The sequence below is a fragment of the Cygnus atratus genome, chromosome 2 (genome assembly GCF_013377495.2).
Source record: "Cygnus atratus isolate AKBS03 ecotype Queensland, Australia chromosome 2, CAtr_DNAZoo_HiC_assembly, whole genome shotgun sequence".
Taxonomy (NCBI): Eukaryota; Metazoa; Chordata; class Aves; order Anseriformes; family Anatidae; genus Cygnus; species Cygnus atratus.
Window position 1 is genome coordinate 48,029,605 of NC_066363.1, and position 13,077 is coordinate 48,042,681.

Here is a 13,077-nt window from a genome sequence, read left to right on the forward strand (position 1 = left end):
TTCTTTTTCCTTTTTTTCCACCTTTGAGTTTTCAGTACATTTTTTCAGTCACAGTCAGTGCTTTGCCCAATTTTTCTCAAGAGGTCAGCAGTTCTCCATTCTCTTCTGGTTACAATTCTCTTTTTACAACTGTCATTTTCTAAATATTAACATAAATAACTTGATTTTTCTTTCAGGGTTGTAACTTTACTGGCCATAGCCTCAATGGGTTTTACCTTCTTGTGGAATGAGTCCCCCCCATTAGACTAGGATCCCTAGAGAACATCCTCTTCTGGTCTTCCTGTGCTGAAGGCTGCTCTTTGAACTCCACTGTCAGTATTTCATTTCCCTCTTCCTTCCTGACCTGATCTTGAAATAGCAGGTACCATCACTTAGTGATTATTCTTATCCAGATTACTGAAAAAATAAATAAATAAAATTTCTTCACAGAAGCAATAATTTTATTGGAAATAACAGAATTGCAAGAAGTTTTAGCATACAGTGTTGCACTACGTATGTTTTGTTATTAAAAACTGCTGTCTAGCTGGAATCGCTACAACCGTGTCTGCTTTAAAGCTGCTTAACAGAATGTCACAAACACCATTTTAACTTTTCTTACATACCATCTTGTGCTAGCAAACCTCCATGTGTGGCAAACTTCTTTTTTGAAAGAGAAAGTGGTAAACAGGCTATAAAAAAGTAATCTTTCAGTGTTTTATTTATTTATTAATTATGTTTACCATTGTCAACCTCCATTTTAAAGTGTCTTTTTCCACTTCATTTCAATTTAACAGGAGGCTGACTTTGAGTTTTGCCATCACCTGCCTCCAATTCATTTACCCCTTCCTGTAATTCATCATCTATTTCATAGTCTGAGATTGAATCAGTGTTATCATCCAAATAATCAGCTTCGTATCTGTCCAGTAAGTGTTTCTGTGGGGTGATGTCATCATCAGGAGGATTTCTCGTCTTTTTCTTTTTCATTTTCTTTTGAATCTTTGACAGCTGCTGCTCCTGTTTTTGTGTCCAGCAAATGCTTTCTGTACCTCTTGACACCTTCAGTCTTTTGTAGTCCATTATCTGCTTATTCAGCAGTTCATGATCAATACCAAAAAGATTGGACCGCATGGGTGAATCAGAAGATTGGGTTGCTGAGGAGAATGGTTTACTGTGGAAAGGAAAAAAATATATATGTATTTTTCCCCCCTGCATATAATTTAAGGAACAATACAAATTGGGACAACTTGAGGAACCTATAAATAAACTGGAGTTTTCAGTTTGACTTTATTAATGACCTGTGTTCAGCACTGTGCTCCTTATGTTAAGAAGGAAGCAATACCACTGCACTATGTGTGGACTGGCTACGTATAATCTGGTCAGCATTTCAACAGATTCGGGGCGGGGGGCAAACAACTACATTCCAGATTAAAATTTCATTCCAGAGTGAGCACTGGATCTGGGAGCCCCAAGGAAGTTAGACCACTCCTAGCTTTTTCAAGAAGTGAAAAACAGCTGCCTGTGCCTAGTACACATCAGACACACATACCAATGACCATGTAGCACCTTAAGCCAGACAGAAGTATTCCCACAAGATACAAATAGAACAAGCTGTTAGGTGCCCTGTGGGAAAGTCTGTCACAACAAGCAATTTCCCCCAAGAAGCAAGTTCTGATTTGCAACTGATAAACAGTCCTATAAGACATTAAAGTCTGAAAAGTCATTTCTACCAAGAGACTACAGCACACCAGTGGAAAGCTCCTGGTTTTGAGTATCCAGTTCAAATAATCATTATGCTAGTAGATCATCATCATTGTCCCTCAAGAGCCAAAAATCCCTCATAGAAGAATGCTAAATTAAGTAACATTTTGTTAATTTTGAGAGATTGATCACTAAAATGTATGCAGGTATGTCTGATGGAAGGTGTACCTGCCCATGGCATGGAATTAGAAGATCTTTTAAGGTCCCTTCCAATCCAAAGCATTCTATGATTCCATGATTCTATGTACAAGTATAACAATACAAACTTATGCCAGTAAAAAAGTGGACAAATGGAAGGCGAGCAATCTATTTATATTGGTAAATATAAGGCTTTTATTCTCATGAGAAGACTAACAGCAAGAAACAAATATTACTGCTCTGAAACTTTTTTTTTTATGTTTAACGATTGCAAACACAGTGAATCTTGAATTCTAAGAAGTTCCAAAAATACTTCTCTCATAGAAGTTAAGATACTAATACCAGAATAAGTATTGGGTCTGCAAGTAAAAAGGTCTTATGACTGTGTTGCCTCAAGTATAGATGTTAAACACAGCTGATTTTTAGAACTATGCTCTGACATCACTTTATGGGTTAGTTGCCTCCAAAAGCATATACAGTATAGTGTTACAAATGACAATTCAGTCATTTTGCAAACCTGCAGCAAGGTACCTGTGCACAAGAACCACAGACAAAATAACCTATAAAAGTGTGTCTGCACTAAAATATGAAAGTAGACTAGAGCATATACAGTAAGAAATATTTTCTCTCAATTTTAATAAATGGGCGTGGTGTTAGCAAAGAAAGCTTAAACAACAAATTAAAACGCCACTGAATTTCTGGGATGATTACATTTTTTTGCCCTAGGTTTTTTGTTGTTTTTTTTTTTCTGTTAATAAAAGGCCCCTAATTCGTAAGGTCTTCCATAAAGTCTCTTTTCTACCTTTTATTTCCTTACATCACCTTGCTGAACTCTGAGATAACAAAAATATACACATCTAATTAAAATAAACTTTGTGTCATGCCAAACCCCATTTTAAGCTGGTCAACAGAGATGAAAATGGACATTTGTATTATTTTGATTCAAAAAACTCACCTGGAATCATTTTGAGATAACATATTTTCTTCTTCAGGTCCAAAATCAGCAATTGACAATAATTCCTCAACCTGTAAATACACGAAGACAATACATATTAAAGTCACTCTACTAAATTACTTTGTTCATACCTCTACAAGAAACAAATACAAAACAGTATGTTTTTTTCTACGTTAGAATACTTAGCAAAACCATTTCAAAATAGCCTTTTCCTCCATTTACATTTCACTACTGCAAAATATATGTTAGGGTATAATTCTTCACTGGCTGTAAGCTGAATTTACATCACATCAGATCTTGTGAATTTTTTAGTTTCCAACAGTGCCAAGAAGCACTATCCTTCTTGCCTAGGAAGTTTGTGTCAAATAGTGTAACTGAGCCATGGGTTACTATTCTCACAAGGGTTTTTTTTGCCTTATGTATATTCTGAACAGCTGGTTAGGGATTGTGTGATAGATGTAATTTTTTTTTTTTTATATGGTCTTACTTCAGCCTTCCAAATCATTTTTCATAACATCCTTACACTGGGATTTCACAGAGGTATAGAATGGTTTGGGTTGGAAGGAACCTTAAAGATCATCTAATCCCAGCCCCCCTGCCATGGGCAGGGACACCTCCCACCAGACTAGGTTGCTCAAAGCCCCATCCAACCTGGCCCTGAACCTGGCCCCTGGGAGGGGGCATCCACAACTTCTCTGGGCAACCTGCTCCAGTGCCTCACCACCCTCTGAGGGAATAATTTCTTCCTTATATATAATATAAATCTCCCCTCTTTTAGTTTAAAGCCATTACTCCTTGTCCTATCACTACACTCCCTGGAAGAGTTCCTCTCCAGTTTTCTTGTCACCCCACTTTAGGTACTTGAAGGCCACTATAAGGTGTCCCAAGAGCCTTCTCTTCTCCAGGCTGAACTACACCAACTCCCTCAGCCTGTTTCTTTTCAATTTCTGCAAGTTTTTGTCTCTATTATAGGGGAGTTCCAAGTTCCCTTTTAACATATAACCCGTAAATGCTAAAAATCTAGTATATTCAGTAATGACAAACTTTTCACAATTAGGTACAGTTTATCTCATTCAAAACTTTTATTCCTTCTTTTCTTTGCATTCCTTCCCTTCTAATTCAGGGTTTAATCCTTTTAATGAGAGTTGAATAGTATGTTCCTTCTCTCTTGCAAAGCTTAAAAACGTTTCAGCTACATTATTTCAAGCCCTGTTATTTGAATCTGTAGATTACATACATCTGATGGTCTCCAAAGTATGAAAATATGATCCATCCAAGTGCTTTCTAGTGCCATTCACTGATAGGAGCTATATATGGAGGGTTTTTGCACATCTTGAGTGGTTAACTTTCTGGGTGCCTGTGCTTCAGACAACTTCAAGGTAAGGTGGTCCAAGGGTTTTTCATCTTCAAAAAGAGTAAGTGGTTGTTTAAAGAAGTTTGAGATACACTGATTAACAAAACAGATTCCATAATAATCAACCTGAAAGGTAGGGCCTGCAGGAATAGCTATTTGTAGCTCCATCTATATAAGTTAATAACACAGTGACTGTAAACAAAGCACTTCCATAATCACAGGTAGGTTGTGTAGAAATTCTTGTGGTGATTAGGTGGAGAGTATGAACAAATACGAACAGCTTTCAGAAGTGTTTAGTTCATTTTTATTCTTGTGCTAATGTAGGTTAAAAAGATCTGCACTGTGGATCAATGCACTGTCATCAAAGTGTCAGAATTTTTCACCAAAAAAAGTTCTAGCCATTTTACTGCATTTCTAGAGAGTATGAAGTCTTGTTATTTCTTCCAGCTCTGCTAATATGCACTACATGAGCCCATAAGTAATTAACAGAATTTACATATGATCGTCACAATAGTAACACATCTAAGAATAAGGCACTTCAGGGCACAGAAATGTTAACATACTCTTTTCAACTAATGTCCTTTAAATTCACATCAACAGCCTGAGGAGGCAATTTTGCACATAATTTCACTCATTGGTGTCACTCTTCTCTTCTAGGATTCTCACTTCACAGTCCTAGTAACAGTGAATTTCCAAATAACATTATTCTAAAACTATTTCCACACCATGATAGAAAATGAGTATTCGGAGAAACAAGCTGCTGGTATGTAAGGAATTCAGGTAGCTATTGTTTCACGTTAGTGGAGGAAATTTAGTGATGCCTTCGACCACAGCATGAGCTCTGCATCAGCTGAACCTGGTATGTAGTGGTGACTGAGCAACTGTGAATGGCATTGTGTGGGTACTGGGTGACACCAATAGGGAAAGGGGGGATGTATTGACCAAGGGCTGCACCAGATCAGAGCCTGCCGAGTTAACAGAAGCCACCCTGCTGTGGGCAGTAAGAGAAGCCATCCTGCCCTGCAACAAAGAACCACCATTCTGAAGGAACATAACATATATGTACTGAGAACTGATTGGACTATAGAGGACAAAAACAAAGATTCTACAGGTACAAGAACCCATGGAAAATTTTGAGCAGGGTCCCTCCTTAGAGGCACCCAGCTTGAACTGATATATAAGTACCACTAAATTCTTGTTGCTTTAATTAAGAGTTGACTCTCTGAGTGAATCTCAGATGCCTGGTGAGACCCATTCTACTAGGGGAAACAACAGGATCCCCCAACAAATAATAAAGGTAAGTTAAAAAGAAGGGAGAAAAAAATAGTATGAGTGAGCTTACATCCTCTATGCAAAGATATGTCTTTCCCCAGAAACGTTATAACAATTCACAAATGGAAAAAGGTTGGCGTAAAAAAACTAAAAATCACGGATTAGATTCACTGACATTTTAAAAACACATAATATTTAAAATATGGAAGACAGCTTCTCAGACCTCATTTTATACAGAATCATGTATGCCAGACCATACCATATATTGGCTAACATGTATTATTCCTTAAAAATGTAATATCATTTTTTAGGATTTATTTTTTAGCCTAATTAATTATCTGTCACAAGCTTCTCACTTCAGAAGTTTTAATAGTAGCCTCAAAAAAAAGTTAATGAGGTGTCCTGGTTTCAGGTAGGACAGAGTTAATTTTCCTCCTAGTAGCTGGCAGGGTGTTATGTTTTGGATTAGGATGAGAAGAGCGCTGATAACATGCTGATGTTTTAATCGTTGTAGAGCAGTGCTTACACCAAGCCAAGGACTTTTCAGCTTCTCGCTCTGTCCTGCCAGCGAGCAGGCTGGGGGTGCAGCAGGAGCTGGGAGGGGACAGACCCAGGACAGCTGACCCAAACTGGCCAAAGGGGTATTCCATACCATCTGACGTCATGCTGAACAATATATAGGGGTGGCTAGCCGGGGTGGGGGGGCGGCTGCTCGGGGATAGGCTGGGCATCGGTCAACGGGTGGTGAGCAATTGCATTGTGCATCACTTATTTTGTACACATTATTACTATTAATACTATTATTATTATTATTATTATTATTATTATTGTTATTATTTTTCCTGTCTTAATAAACTGTCTTTATCTCAACTCACAGGCTTCACTTTCCCGTTTCTCTCCCCCATCCCGGAGAGGGAGGGGGGAGGGTGAGCGAACGGCTGTGTGGTGTTTGGCTGCCAGCCGGGCTAAACCACAACATGAGGCAATGGCTGCAAAGGTTCTTTTACATTGTATATAATCATCAATCTTACTAAAGATTCTTTGCTAAAACGCTTTGGAACATGAAGTACAACAAGTATAGACAAAGACCGATTTTTAATGTAGCAATTAATATATCAGCTTTCTCAGTATTCCTAAACATTATGATATTTAAGTCCTACATCTGCATGATATTTGTACGTTGAGTCAAGGATTACAATTACCTTTTTTACAGCTGCAGCTTCTTTGTCTTTTACAAATACTATCGGGGGTACATTTCCTAAAATTTGCTGACTCATCAGGAGATACCTGCAAAAATACAACATTCACCAGTATGAATAACAGTATAGCACCTCGAGGAAAGGTAAAATACATTAAATTAATTCTAACAGTACTACACATTTAAAGATCCAGATTACAAAACTTAACAGTCTGACCTGTATCCATTCTGGTTAGTGCTAAGGCACTAAATAACATCACTGCAAAATCCCAACTCTGAATGTGTAACATACAAAAATTATTAGCTGTAGATCCCTAAGTAGTGATGGTATTAGATTTGTCTCCTATATGCACAGGCTGGTTCAAGTCTTTCCAATCTTGATTTGGCTTCCTCATCCCCACTGTAACAGTGAGAACAGTGGTGAGATAGAGCCCTCACAGCATGGCAAGACAACTAGCCCTACATGGTAGCTGCAAGAGGGACTGACTGAGCTTCCCTTGTCATCTTCCCAGCCAGCAACGTTCCTGCTCAAAGTGTGGAAGCTGTTGAGAGTAAAGGAGGCCATTGTGATGGAGCAGGAATTACAGGCCTCGGGAAACAGAGGAAAAAGAGATAGACCTACAATTATGCTTCAATGACACCTTCCCCATGGGGTGAAATCCTGATCTTCCAACAGACTGGTTGGATAGCAGAGGGTTAAGCCATGCACAGAGGGAGACAGAAGTCTCCATGGTATCCTGAAAACTCATTGGACCCTCCACCAGAAATGAGTAAATGCATCAATACATGGTAACATCCTGACATTTTTGTTTTGTTTTGAGTATTGTGAAGGATTTCTGTAAAATCAGTCATCCCTTCTAGAGGTCCAACGTGTCTCTAGTGATCAGAATTGCACAATGAGCCTGTACGGAGATAACTGTTGTAATTGCCAATCCTCTTGTGCAGCATCACATTCTGACCTACTGTTAAGTACAGCATATTCAGGCCACCATCACTAGTATAATGAAGTGCTACTTTAGCCAAACTCCTCTTTCTTTCTGCTCAGTTCAGTCCAAACCTATGAAAGCAGAGAAACCAAGTAAACCAGCTGCACTCCACTGGGAGAATTCACAGCTGGTCTGACACAGCCATCCATCCCTGTGAGGCTCATCACAGGAGATGCTCTGACTCCAAATGTATAAAATACAAAAGCATCCTAACAGGTCAGATGTAGACGGTCAGAAATACTCATTTGTTACTATAACACAGCTAGGAATTTATGAAGCAGTCTAACTGTTCATCACATGGTGGTACCGTATACGTGGAGCACTCTTCTGCAGTAAACCTTCAACATAACTTTCATTCTCTGTAATAGCAGCAGGATTCCAGTACACACGACATGCTGAGAAGTTTGATGCCAGGGAAACCTGCAAAAAGTCAAATGTGACTTTAAAAATTTGTATCTATATACGCACGTACACACTTCATATACAACAAAGCCTCTGGTTCACGAATAAACATGCAGTGACTCAAACTAGATATCTAAATTCTGAAGAGAAAGTGTTCTTTCATCCCTGCTTCTAAGAACCAAAATTACATGGTGCCTTTACAGAGCTATGGTTTATGTTCAGTACCTGAAGATGTTTTTTTTTATTTATGCAATTCACTGCCCAGTGAATTTAAATGTCAACACCTCCATGTTACTGACAGCGCTATATTTAGTCAACATGAGGGTACTACCATCTCAAAGGCTGTGGATGTGGTCTATCTAGACTTCAGTAAGGTTTTTGATACCATTTCCCACAGCATTCTCCTGAAGAAACTGTCTGCTCAAGGCCTGGACAGGTGTGTGCTTCATTGGATTAAAAACTGGCTGGGTAGCTGGGCCCAAAGAGTTGTGGGGAATGGAGTTAATTGCTAGAGGACAATCACTAGTGGTGTCTCCCAGGGCTCAGTACTGGGGCCCATTCTCTTCAATATCTTTATCAATGATCTGGATGAGAGGATCGAGTGCACCCTCAGTAAGTTTACAGACACCAAGTTGGGCACGAGTGTTATCTCCTCAAGGGTAAGAGGGCTCTGCAGAGGGATCTGGATAGGCCAGACTGATGGGCCAAGGCCAACTGTATGAGGTTCAACAAGGCTAAGTGCTGGGTCCTGCACTTGGGGCAAACAACCCCATGCAATGCTGCAGGCTGGGGGAAAGAGTGGTTGGCAGGCTGCTCAGCAGAAAGGGACCTGGGGGTATTAGTTGACAGCTTAGTGATCATGAGCCAGCAGTGTGCTCAGGTGGCCAAGAAGGCCAATGGCATCCTGGCTTGTACCAGAAATAGTGGGGCCAGCAGGACTAGGAAAATGATTGTCCTTCTGTCCTTGGCTCTGGTAAAGTCAACCTTGAATACCGTGTCTAGCTTTGGGTCCCTCACTATGAGAAGGGCATTGAGGTGACGGCGTGTGTCCAGAGAACAGCAAAAAAGCTAGCGAGGCCTCTAGAACACAGGTCTTATGAGGAGTGTCTGAGGGAACTGGGGGTGTTTAGCCTGTGGAAAAGGAGGTTCAGGGGAGACCTTATCACACTGTACAATTATCTTAAAAGAGGCTATAACAAGGTGGGGACTGGGCTCTTCTCCCAAGCACCAAGTGACAAGAAGAGGGAAATGACCTCAAGTTGTACCAGGGGAGGTTTCGGTTGGATATTATGAGAAATTTCTTTACTGCAAGTGTTGTGCTGCATTGGAACAGGCTGACCAGGGAAATGGTTGAGTCACCATCCCTGGAGGTCTTCAAGAAACATGTAGATTTAGAACTTAGTAGCGTGGTTTAGTGGTGGACTTTAGAACTAGGTTAAAGGTTGGACTAGATGATCTTAGAGTGATCAACCTTTATTCTATGATTCTATAATGAAAGTAACAATATCAGATCAGAATTAGCATAAGAATAAATTAGGAACAAGTCTCAGTGCTACACTAACAATAATCACTACACTGTTATAAAGAAATCTGCACTACATTTCAAAAAAGGCTGTTTCTTTCCCTCACTTTTAAGTTAAAAATGTTGTTTCATTTACAGCAATGTCTCCTGAAAGCACTGTGGCTTGCTGACAACAGCCAGTATTTTTATGTGCCATCAGGGTTAGACAAGCAATCCCTAAAGCCCTACAGAGAAATATGGTGTGTAGGACAATGCACATACTGATCCAAAAAAAATTAACTTCACACATGTAATTTTAATAATTTGTTTGAAGACAGAATGAAATCAGCCAACAAAAAGATCCATTTCAATTGTAAATGACAAATGTTTTGTCATAGATGCGGCTATGACGTATGATTTTTTTTTCACACTTCTAACCAAATAAGCTAAGTCTGTCAAGCTTTTGAGCTTGACACTTGTATCATTTCATTTGAAAAGAACAGCAGACATAGCAGAAAGAACTACTGACAGTAAACAAGAATATGGAGACTGACTTAGTTCCTGAATCACAGTGGTAATATCCTTTTTAAACCTGTGAATTATGACAAAATGAGACAGAATTGGAATTTGTAGCTAATTTTTTCTGAAACCTTGCTTGCCAATGCCATTGTCTTAAGTCTTGACTTTTTTTGCTCTAAGCTCATGCCCCGTTTAGGTCATAATGAAGGGACTCAAGGATGAATCAGCTCTCACACAGCTGCATAAAGACTCCTGGAAAGATACATTCGTGTTGGTAAAAATCAGGCTCCTCCTTCTGAAAGGGCAATACAAATTGTACATGTACAAATAACAGGAAAAAAAAACATACCAGCAACACCATTTTTCAGTTGGCCTAAGTGGCATTAGCATTATACTGACAAAGGTCTACTAAATGAGGTGCAACAATGCCAAAACTCTCCTCGCATGAAAGGTGAACTGAGGCTCATTTTGCTGTGCAGCAGCAATGCTGCAAAACTCTTCCCGCATGCATCACAATACCTGGGGGCTCCTTCAGCACACCACACCAGCCTCAAGTTGTAGTCACAGCTGCTCAACAGAAACTGTAGCTTTTTTCACTTGCCTTGCAGATTTCCAGCTTGAGGTCATGAAGCTCTTGATTAACTTCACCGGTACTCATCATCTCTGACACAGCTTTATGAATAAGACTATTCAAGACTCTACAGCGTATGGTATCTTCTTTCCTAGTTTTTGTATGGTCATCTTTCATTACAGAGGCCAACTTGGTTGGTTCATACATCTTAAAACATACAAACAAACAGTTGTTCCAAATTTACATTAGGAAATTATATATAGTTTTGTACCTCTAAGTATAGTCTTAGAATGGCATTGTTGCAGCTGTCCTGGCTTTATATAGGTCTTATGTATCAGATGTTTCAGTAAAGAATATTTCTACTGATAAAATCTTTGACCTTTATGTACTACAGTCAAAATTTCTTACTTTACTATTTTGTAGCTCAATAAATCAGTTTTCTAAAATATAGCTGGTGTTAACTGAAAAACATTGATTGCCTGAAAACCAAACATAATTTGTTTTCCAGGTAAGTTTCATGCACTTATTTTTTGCAGCGTGGTTTGCCCACACAGAGAACTATGAGAACAATTGTAACTAGAGGTTAAAGAAATCCCAGCATATCTAGTAATTAAAGGCAATGAAGTCAGAGGCTTCAGACTGCTGATCTAAATTTGCCTCCCACCAGTAAGAACTAAAAGCAATTCCAACCACTGATACTTCTAGCATGCACAAATCACTGATACTTCTAGCATGCACAAATCACTGATACTTCTAGCATGCACAAATCACTGATACTTCTAGCATGCACAAATCACTGATACTTCTAGCATGCACACTATCATTTTCAGCATAGCAAAACTGGTCTGGAGAAGATTTCCTGGATCATCAAACCTAGTTCCTTGAAATCACAGGCAACCATGTAACAGACACTTCTTCCAAAAGGATCCACAGAACATCTATTCCACGTACTCCTACACTTCTTACAAGAGAAGACCACAATGCTGTACTTGACCTAAAAGCAACTTTGTTCCACTTGGCCACTGTTTCATGGTGGTTTTTTTTTGTTTTTTTTTTCTGCCACAAAGCAGCAATGCCACTTATATAAGAAACTGTTTGCTTTCTCTTCTAGCGTATCCCCTTATTTGTGCTAGGCACAGGTTATATGCACCCAAGACTTGCTGAGAACCTTACTGGGAAATGATGTGGATTAAAACTAAGTGTGTATACAGAAGTTTTAACCTGGACCAGTTTTTTGATACAGGCTCAAAACCACAAAGGGAAGTGCTGGTGCTAGTACAGATTAAAGAATGGCACAAAGGAAGAAATGGTCAAGGGAAGAGCTTGACAAACAGCTTCTCTTGCAGCAATCCTAGCATATCACAGTAAAACTGAAGTGCTACTGTTCACTCATTAAATTCTGCTCTTTCTCCACCAGAAAATGCTTTTCCCAAAGTTACAGGTAATGGAGGAAATTTAAGCTTGTTCTCCCTGGAAGAGATGAACACAGCATTTTAGAAGCCTGTACTTACCATTTTAGACTCCAGGGTAGGGCTGTCATACCAAAACTTCTTTCTTTTGGAAAAAGGAGAGGCATACAGTTTTATCTTTCATCAACCCAGAGAAATAATGGGTACCCTGCTTAATTAAAACGTCACCTGCCTGAAGACACACACACAGCCGCGCCACTACGTTTCAAGTTTCCAGTTTCCCCCCTAACATTTACGCATTAGGGTGATACGCAGTGATGCTTCCCGTCCACAGCAGAAGTTACACCAGGGAGGCAAGGGGGAGACAAGCGCTAACGTTTCCGTACTGTGGGATAACTACAACCGGCCTCACCCCCCCCGTGTGCCCGCGAGCCCAGGCGGCCCGGCAGCGGGCGGCCCCAGCCCGGTCACCGCAGGAGCCCGTTCGTTCCCCAGGCCCGGCGTGAGGCAGCCCCCAGGAGGCGGCCGACGGCAGCGCAGACCGAGAGCCTCACCCCGGCCCGCGGCTACGCGGAGCTCCGGCGGACGAGGCCCGGCCCCCTCGGCCCCGCACCTACTTGTTCTTGTGGAGCATTTTCTTCAGCAGGTTCCTGGAGCCGCACGAGGCGGCCGAGCTGCGCAGCGCCCGGCAGCAGGCCGGCCCCACCGCCCGCCGCACCGCGCCCGCCACCGCTCCGCTCCGCCACATGCCCCCGGCGCGGCGCGGCCCGGCCGCTGGAGCAACCGGCGGCGGCGGCGGCTCCTGAGGGGCGCTGGCTCCCCCTGCCGGCGCGGTAGCCCCGGGCTGAGCGCCTGCCCCCTGGGGAGGCGAGGTGCCACAGGGCCCCGCCCCGCTGAGGCGACGGCGGCCTGCTGCCGGGTCGCTGTCTTGGTTGGCATAGAGTCAATTTTCCTCCCAGAGGCTCACAAGATGCTGTGTTTGGGATTTTTTTGGTGATAACGTCGATGTTTTTAGTTGTTGCAGAGCAGTGCTTA

At 41.1% G+C, this 13,077-nt stretch overlaps 1 protein-coding gene across 1 annotated transcript; it reads right to left on the reverse strand.

Moving 5' to 3' along the window:
• Window positions 1-417: 417 nt before the first annotated feature.
• RBFA (ribosome binding factor A) lies at window positions 418-12,847 on the reverse strand. Its single transcript, XM_035549707.2, has 7 exons — window positions 12,660-12,847; window positions 12,145-12,187; window positions 10,664-10,840; window positions 7,948-8,060; window positions 6,659-6,743; window positions 2,831-2,901; window positions 418-1,147 (listed from the first exon to the last, which is right to left on the reverse strand). Exons 1-7 carry the CDS (start codon window positions 12,788-12,790, stop codon window positions 757-759), a joined length of 1,011 nt encoding a protein of 336 aa, XP_035405600.1. The 5' UTR covers window positions 12,791-12,847; the 3' UTR covers window positions 418-756.
• Window positions 12,848-13,077: the final 230 nt, after the last annotated feature.

What these genes read in the sequence shown, in the direction of transcription:
- RBFA (XM_035549707.2), bottom strand. Translation starts at nt 12,790, where the DNA reads ATGTGGCGGAGCGGAGCGGTGGCGGGCGCGGTGCGGCGGGCGGTGGGG. An exon ending in AAGAGTGCTCCACGTATACG is followed by an intron (nt 6,744 to 7,947) that starts GTACCACCATGT and finishes GTATTTTTGCAG; the next exon opens with GTATCTCCTGATGAGTCAGC. An exon ending in TTATCTCAAAATGATTCCAG is followed by an intron (nt 1,148 to 2,830) that starts GTGAGTTTTTTG and finishes TCCTTTCCACAG; the next exon opens with TAAACCATTCTCCTCAGCAA.